Source organism: Electrona antarctica (genome assembly GCF_951216825.1).
Source record: "Electrona antarctica genome assembly, chromosome: 15".
Classification (NCBI taxonomy): domain Eukaryota; kingdom Metazoa; phylum Chordata; class Actinopteri; order Myctophiformes; family Myctophidae; genus Electrona; species Electrona antarctica.
In genome coordinates this window covers 41,560,480-41,569,211 of record NC_136796.1, presented here as the reverse complement: position 1 = coordinate 41,569,211, position 8,732 = coordinate 41,560,480, and the positions used below count along the sequence as shown (strand labels likewise).

The following is an 8,732-nucleotide window of genomic DNA, read 5'->3' as shown; positions in this document are numbered from 1 at the left end:
TATCACAAAGGTGACCTTTGAAAGGTCACCATTACAGCCCCGGCCCTCGCAGGCCCCCCTTTGCCATTTTCTTAATGTGGCCCTGAGTATTAACCTGACTCCGCCAGATGGGGCAGCAGAGAGTACACTGGGTTCCCCCCTGAGTATCCCTGCTAGGGTTATTTAGGCTACTTGTTCATATAGGTTTGTTTGCTTGACCATAAGAATGTTATTTAGATACAGTATGTTGTTGAGTAGACAGATGTTGGGTATTGCTGTTTAACTGCATATGGTACTATCTTTATAGTCAGTCTGGATCATAGACTGTAAAGAAAGGTCATAGACTGTACAAAATGGTCTGAAAAAAGGGGGCATCTATCCCATTCAGACTTCTTTACTTTTATCTTAATCCATAGGCCCATGCGGTTAGTTACTGTGAATATGTATTTATCTATTAATTATATTCATCTACCGGTATCTATTCATCAAACACGGTTTTGTTTTATTTTGAAAGCGCCAACCGGAAATTACGCTGCTGGTGACGAGTGGTGTTTTCCTTTAATACTTTTCTGGTCACTGTGGATGTAAACAGTTAGCCATGGCCGTCTGTCAGCCGCTGTTTCACACGTTTATTATCGCCGGGGACCAGTCGGTATGTGTTCAACTATAAACACATCATCCACTCACTTCACTCACTGTGGATAAACGTGTGTTATTTTAGGAGTCGACTTTGTTTCTTTGGTAAAACGACGCGGAATTCGCTAAGCTAGCTGTTAAGCCTAATTTATGCTTCGTAGCATGGACGGTGTCGCGTGCTCAAAAGACCAAATCTACAAGCTCACAACGCGTCGCATCGCGGCTTGTTGGGAGCTTGTAGATCTGCTCTTTTTGACTAGTATAGCGATATTTATCGCGAGATGGAGTTGCTAATGCTACAAAATGTTCTCTTAACGTTTATTATCTTGACACTTGTTTATCTACTTAAAGTTAAAGTATTGTTGTTTTGTCATTGTGTGACTGTGTGACTGTGTGTGTGTGTGTGTGTGCGTGTGTGTGTGTGTGCGTGTGCGCGCGCATGTGTGTGTGTGTGTTGCTGCATCAGATAAATGCTGGGCTTAATGTAAAAAAAAATCAGTAGAGCAAAGCATGTTTATAGTCTTTTGTTACCTGCGTGTTATGTCAGCTGACTTGTCATATAATACCACAACCTCAAAACCACAACAGCACTCCCTGGAGGTGACACAATTCTATAGATCAGCTGTAAACGCTTCCTCTTACTGGTCTGGCATCAACAGTGACTGTGCCTTAGTTTGAATCACCCAGGTTGATTTAAATCATTGATATCATACTGTGGTCACCCAACTTGTGACCAGTTCAGTGTGTCCCACTGCTGTAGTTTTTGTTGTGCCGTCTGGTGAGTCGAATCAGTTGTAATTTTATAGAGCAATGCATAAAATAAAAGGTGAATGAATCAAAACAATAGTTTATATTTTAGACTGTTTATTGATATAGACAGACTGCCTGGTACCCCTATCTAAGTTTCATTTTAGTTACATTTCATTTGTTGACTAGTGTTCATGCTATTTTACTCTGAGCTTGTACGTCACTCTAAGACAAGAGCTAGTCTGATAAATGCTCACATTAATGCCCAATAATCATTAACCTCTGTCGGTCCAAATAACTGACACACATTGTCGTTTGTTCTAACATGTTGCTCTGACGTCATCTCCTCGCCCTGTTCTTTTGTTTGTTTAGTCAGCAAGAGGATAAATGACAAGCAATCACGTGAAGTGTTTAATTCCTTGCTTCTGTCGACCTTGCTAATCAGATTTAGCACCTGAATCTGTTTGTGGTTTTACTGTTGTACCCGGTCCGTAACCACTTAAGCACTATTTCAAATTTCAATAAATAAATAAATAAGATGTGACGCGCTTGAGTAGTAGTGCTGCTATTTATTTTAAATGTTTGCCTGCTCTATATAATACTATTACATGGCTTGGTTGAATGCTTGATTCTGATTGGTCAATCGCTGAATTCAGCGGTGAGTTATGTGTTGATAATGACCGCTCCACTCTATAACAGACCTGCCTAATCAAACCCTCTGAGCACCAGCTCCGCGGCTGCGCCCCGCTTGATTTACTGCTGTTACCAACATGACAGCCATGTGTAAACACACACACACTAGTGACACACAATGTCATTTACAGCTAAACATTGCTCTAAAAAATGTTCTTGAAAACATTTGAGCGAGAAATAGACGAAGCAGTACCCGAAAATGGATTCTATTTGATCCTTGATCCACTTCCTTGTTTTCCGACAGTGCTCCAGCCCTGCAGCTGGCCAGACGCAGCCAGCGCGAACTTATGGAATACTTTTTTTGTTGTGTTTTGGGTCAATGTATTAATTTATGTTAGGTAGCCATGTAATAAGCGGGATAATAATTCACCTTCAGGGAGGTGAATTAATAATTCACCTGTCTGTGAATTATCTCCCGACAATGACCACCTAGCCAGATATTATCCCTTACTTAACCTGCCCGAAATGGGGACGCCAGGTTGGAACTTGGCAAGGGATGGAATGGAAGCATTAGTTAGCATAATAATAATGTCTCTACTCTAAACAAATTAATTTAATGCTTTTATGTCCTTTTTCCTGGTTCAGGTGTGAAGTGCGTAGACGTTTGGACAGAGCCGAGGGGGAGAGAGAGAGAGAGAGAGAGAGACCTTGATGGTGACAATCCACAAGCCTTGTCCTGCCTGCTGACAGACAGTGATGGGAACCAGACTGACAGACTGGCCTGTTGTCACGCTGTTCCAGTGATAAACGTCTCTCTCTGTTTGTGCCCCGGTCTGGGAACAGAGGAGGCACAGTGTGTGTGCTGTACTCTGTTGTTATGAGTGCCGCACGGAGCCGTACAGCCACATCTATGGGACATGTAAGCTTTTGTGTTTTGTAGGAGAAATTATGCCGAGATACACGGCTTTAATGAAGTTGAATCCCTGCGGGCTGAATGGTGTAAAAGTTAGTTTATTTGAACGGATACATTGTTTTCTTTTGGTTGTGTGGTGGTAAATAATGTGGTAGATTCTTGTGCTTTAAAATTGTGTCAAAGTGATAGTAGTAGCAGCCTTTATCTGAGCTCTTAGATTAGTGGTCGAATAGAGAGAGAGAGAGAGAGAGTTTCTTCTGTTCTCCTAGTGTAGAGAGACATCGCCAGTCTTCTATTTGTAGCCAGATCACCCAGTGCTATTGTCTCAGGTGTAAAGACGTGTTCAAAGCCAACGTGCTGGGGACAATTCCTTGTTTTGTATTTGTTTATTCTTTTTGTATTCTTGTACAGTATCAGAGACTCAGAGTATAGTGCAACTAAGGCCTTACTTCGTTTGCCGATATTGATCCAAGTGCTAAAGTGGAGGCAAGGCATTGATCGTTGTGTCATGGCTGATTCCAGTACGGAGCCGCAGGGGGGAGGGGCTCTGCTGATTACAGACAAACAGGAAGTCTCTTCTATGGCAGAAGACCTCGCCCCATCGTCTATTGCCATAGCAACGGAGGGGCAGAGCCACAAGTTAGGTGAACTGTCAGGTGTAGGAGTTGGAGACTCCGACTCCCACAATCCTCCCCTCCCTGCCAAAGCCGCCACAACACAGGAAGTAACACAAACCATGCCAGAAGAGATGCTGTCGTCGGAGAATGGAACAGTGTCGGTCGCCACCACAGAAGAGGAGAGCCTGTCTCTCCTGCTCAGCCACATGAAGAGTGACACAGACACGGAGACAGGTAACTGATTACATTGATTGCACACCTACTAGGACCTCTATTACTGGTTTTCTATGCCAGGGGTTCTCAACCTGTGGGTCGTGACCCCTCAGGGGGTCGCCACATTATTTTGGGGGGTCCCCAATTTATATTATTATTATTATTAATAATTTTTCAACTGAATGGCTGGAAAATGAAGAGTTTACATAGTACACATAGTGCATGCATAAACCTTCCTTAATGATTATATCTGGTTTCAGTATTCATTTATGATATATTTTCTCTAATATTAAGGTTATTTTTGCAGTCAGGTGGGGAGGGGTGGGGGTCGTGAGACATGGCCAAAGCATTTCCGGGGGTCCCCAGCCAAAAACGTTGAGAACCCCTGTTCTATGCTACCAGGACCTCTAGTACTGCTGGTTTTATATTCTACCAGGACTCCTACTGTTGTGTAATGCTCAGTCTCACTATATGAGTGTGGTATGTCCATGTATTGCTGAGTCCACTCCAGTGTTAATAGTACTACCCATTCTTGGTACTGTGTTCTGTGTGCTGGTAGGTGTGGACCCGGAGATGGAGGAGACCTCCTCTGTGGACCAGGGTCACTCCACAGACTCCGCCTCACTCTCCATCCCCAGCCTGGACCTGTCGGAGGGGAACGCCGACGGGAACACGGCCACAGGAAACTCCCTGGATGTGGATGAGGCCCTGTTGTCATCCTGCCCTGCTGTGGGGGCAGAGGGGGGGTCTCCCAGTCTGAGAGCGGAGGAGGTGATAATGGGAGCTGCTGCTGCTGATGGTGAAGACATTATTTTATTTATTTATTTCCTTCTCCAGAACAAAACGGAACAGAACAGATATTTCACACACCCCTCCATAAGATTATTTGTATAGCACAATTACACAAGGCAATTCAAAGTGCTTTACAAAAATATTAAGCATTAGGAGAGTAGGACACAGAGAATTAATTTGGTGCAAAACTAACACATGCCATTATACAAAGACATTGTAATTCAAGAATAAGAATAAGTTAAAATAATAAAATAATAAAAAACGTCAGTAAAAGGTAGCAGCAGACAGAAAGAGTCCATCAGGTGTAGCACAACATCATAGTTACTGACTATGCAAAATCAGCGTTGTTGGGCCAATGGTTGACGTCATCATGAATTTGTTGTTGGGCTTAGGTTTCTGTATATATATATACATTGTGTATATACTATATACACAATATTTAAATAGGTAATTCCTATCCTCAGGGGGAGCTACTGCGTCCGCGGCTGGTGCTGCTTTGGAGACGGACCCATGCATGCCGGCCTATTACCTGGTGAAGTGGATCACATGGAAGGAGAAAAAAACTCCCATCATCACCCAGAGTCAGAATGGACCGTGTCCTCTACTGGCCATCATGAACACCCTGTTCCTACGATGGAAGGTGAGTCAGAATGGACCGTGTCCTCTACTGGCCATCATGAACACCCTGTTCCTACGATGGAAGTTTTATTGTCTCCACCAGGCCGAAGGCATGGGGAGAGAGTATGTTTTGCACTCCGTCCGTGTGTGTGTGTGTGTGTGTGTGTCCGTCCTTCCGTCCGTCTGTTACCAGCTAATCTCCGGCACCGTTAACCCGGTCGATGCCAAACTTTGCACACACACTCCCTGGATGCCAACGATGAACCTCTGCCCCACATTTTCCAGAACGGCCTGTTATAGCGCCACCATGAGGCAGCTTTTCACACGTTTTACCTAAAACTGCACCGATCTGCGTGAAACGTTGCATGCACACTCCCTAGAGACCAAGGACAAACCTTTGACCTGCATTTTCCGCATCTGCCTTTTATAGCGCCACCAGGAGGCCGACTTTTGTAAAACACATTTTTTGATATTACTCCTCCAGATTCTGTCCAAAAATCTCACAAATCGTTACACAGTATCTCTATGGTCATGTGCGCAAGTCGGATCTGTCCGATATTTCATATTCCATCCTAATTGGCGATAATTGGCTTTCACAGTTTGCAAGATTGCCCCGTTTTGAACAAAAGCCTCAAATCATGAACGCAGCGTGCAATTTACGTGAAATCTTTCACACATTTTCTTACTAGGCTGAGGAATATATCCCAAACTTTTCACATTGGCCTGTTATAGCGCCACCAACAGGTTGATTTTTGCAAAACACATTTTTGGAACAAAATGCCTCAAATCATCCAATTGACATCAAAGGCGTATGAAGAAATGGCACCCTTTTCACATTGGCCTATTATAGCGCCACCAGGAGGCCACAACCTGACCTGTCCTCGTGGAGACCTGTGCCCCGAGGAGCACTTTTTCTAGTTTTAACCTATTCTGGGTGGGAACCCCTTTTGGGGTTTTTTTTCCAGAAAACTTAGGTCAGGATTTAGATGAGAAAATATTGCAGATGTGGAGTTTGGCAACATGAATAAAAGTAGAATAAACACCCCCTCCTGCCCCCCTCCGCCCCTCCCCTCCCTGGTAGAAATCAGCGGAGGAAAGCGACACCCCTAGTCTGCACTGTAGTTCACTCCCACTCCTACTCACCTTTTCTGAATTTGTGTGTTTTCAGGCCAAACTCCCGCCTCAGACTGAAGTAGTCACCACTGAAGACCTGATGACTCACCTGGGTATGACAACACAGGCTACACGACTCTTATCGCCGACGGGCAGAAACGTTAAAGGTTACTTTAGTAACCACGGTTGTATAAATACATTGAACAAAATACCTTTCTTTTAAGGAAACCTACCCATAATTTATTTTATTTATTTTATTTATTTTATTTATTTTATTTATTTTATTTATTTTATTTATTTTATTTATTTTATTTATTTTATTTATTTTATTTATTTTATTTATTTTATTTATTTTATTTATTTTATTTATTTTATTTATTTTATTTATTTTATTTATTTTATTTTATTTTATTTATTTATTTATTTATTTATTTATTTATTTATTTATTTATTTATTTATTTATTTATTTATTTATTTATTTATTTATTTGACAGGGACAAAGCTCATTAATCAACATGTCAGTTTTCACCTCAATAAAATGGGCCAGAGTTAGCCAAAGCTAAATTTCATCTGTAGTCCCTGGGCAGGCTCTTAAAAAATGCATAATAAAAGAAAGACAGAGTGTATAGTGTGCCAGCATACAACACCATGTGTTGATGCCATGTGTGCATATGTGCAAGCACCCAACACTATGTCCATACAAAAACACAGTACAATACAGATAAAAGAAACACAGAGTGTGTAGTGTGCCAGCACACAGCACCATGCATTGATGCCATGTGTGCATATGTGCAAGCACTCAACACTATGTCCATACAAAAGCACAGTACAATACAGTACAATACAGGAACAGATCAACATGGTACAGGGGACAGAACAACCGGTGATAAATACTAAATAGTGCTGATAGTTACTCATGATTACAGATTTGAATTGTTTTTAGCCACCTTTTCAGGTTGAATTTGAAGGTCAGATAGTTGGAAGTCTCTCTTACTTCTGTGGGGAGACTGTTCCAGTGATGGGAGGCTCTAACAGAGAAGACTGTTTTACCAAACACACTACGTCTGATTGGCACTTCACAGTCCCCTCTGGTAGTTGCCCTTGTTGCTCTGTCACCACTGTCCCTTCGATCTATGAACTGTTTCAGTGGTGGAGGTGCAAGTCCATTTAAGATATTAAAAATGAGGCAGGCATCTGCAAAATGTTTAAAGCTGTCAAAATTAAATAAGTTGTACTTTTGAACTATATGGTAATGGTGAAAGGTGAATGAAAGGTATTTCATGAAATTTCTATTTAATACAACCTCTTATCTCCATATTTGTACTTTTTGTGTGTTTTTTTTCATAAATTAATGCCCTACTTGATCACACTACAGCGTCACACAAAAGTAGCAAAAGTAGCACATCTAGATATGCTACTTTTTTGAGTTTTTGAATTTGAGTCCTGAAAAGTAACAGTTTTTAACATGAGGTTTCCACCTGCCAGAAATGCTATACAGCTATACACACGATTTTTACCAATACAGACACAAAATGAATTTGTCTGTGTGTGTGTGTGTGTGTGTGTGTGTGTGTGTGTGTGTGTGTGTGTGTGTGTGTGTGTGTGTGTGTGTGTGTGTGTGTGTGTGTGTGTGTGTGTGTGTGTGTGTGTGTGTGTGTGTGTGTGTGTGTGTGTGTGTGTGTGTGTGTGTGTGTGTGTGTGTGTGTGTGTGTGCGCGTGTCAGGAGAGTGTGTGTTGTCTGTCACACCCAGAGAGAAGGCAGAAGGAATGGAGCTCAACTTCCAGCAGGTGTGGAGAAAAAAACGTTCTAAATTCTAATAGATTAACTACTTATGCCCTATATTATACTTTGTCGTACAATGGTGGCATGGTGGTAAAAATAGAAAACATAGTTGGTCTACAATCTCACAATACGTCTAATTTAAAATTACTTTTAAAATGCCTACATTTACAATTTAGGTATTTAGCAGACTGTATTATCCAGAGCAGATTATCCAATTCGTCGCTTTGTGCCGTGTTGTGAGCTTGTAGATCGGCTACTTTCACTACTTCTTAAACTATTTTTTTTCGAATTTATGGAATTTCTTAGATTTTATTCAAGAAATTACTTTGATAAATCATTTAATTTGGTATTAATTCATGAAAACTTGAAAGCTTTTTTGGGAATGTTTTTTGAAAATGTTTGAAATTCCAAAAATGTAAAACAAACAATAGGAAACAAACAATTAAGGGACCCATAAAAATGTGTCCGACGACCCACACATGGGTCCCGGCCCACCGTTTGGGAAACACTGGACTAATCTCAGTCTGTCTCTGTGTGCCTGTTTGTGTGCAGAACATGAGCGACGCGATGGCCGTCCTTCCCAAACTGTCCACAGGTCTGGACGTAAACGTGGGTTTCTCCGGAGTGTCCGACTTTGAATACACTCCAGAGCTCATCGTGTTTGACCTGCTGGACATCGCATTGTAC

General features: G+C 41.8%; 1 protein-coding gene across 4 annotated transcripts in view; it reads left to right on the top strand.

Annotated features, from left to right (window-relative positions):
* Window positions 1-499: 499 nt before the first annotated feature.
* Window positions 500-8,732, top strand: part of LOC306938592 (ubiquitin carboxyl-terminal hydrolase MINDY-1-like) — a 12,918-nt gene continuing 4,685 nt past the window's right edge. The window contains exons 1-8 of one of the 4 annotated variants that reach the window (XM_079522844.1): window positions 500-631; window positions 2,641-2,914; window positions 3,431-3,759; window positions 4,298-4,537; window positions 4,995-5,170; window positions 6,317-6,374; window positions 7,986-8,050; window positions 8,598-8,732. The exon at window positions 8,598-8,732 is cut by the window's right edge and continues 24 nt beyond it. In XM_079522844.1, the coding sequence (XP_079378970.1) occupies window positions 3,489-3,759; window positions 4,298-4,537; window positions 4,995-5,170; window positions 6,317-6,374; window positions 7,986-8,050; window positions 8,598-8,732 (945 nt within the window). In that variant the 5' untranslated portion in view covers window positions 500-631; window positions 2,641-2,914; window positions 3,431-3,488. Of the gene's footprint in view, window positions 632-1,254; window positions 1,394-2,640; window positions 3,760-4,297; window positions 4,538-4,994; window positions 5,171-6,316; window positions 6,375-7,985; window positions 8,051-8,597 lie in introns of those variants that run through there. The other 3 variants (XM_079522843.1, XM_079522841.1, XM_079522842.1) reach the window with 3 other exon arrangements.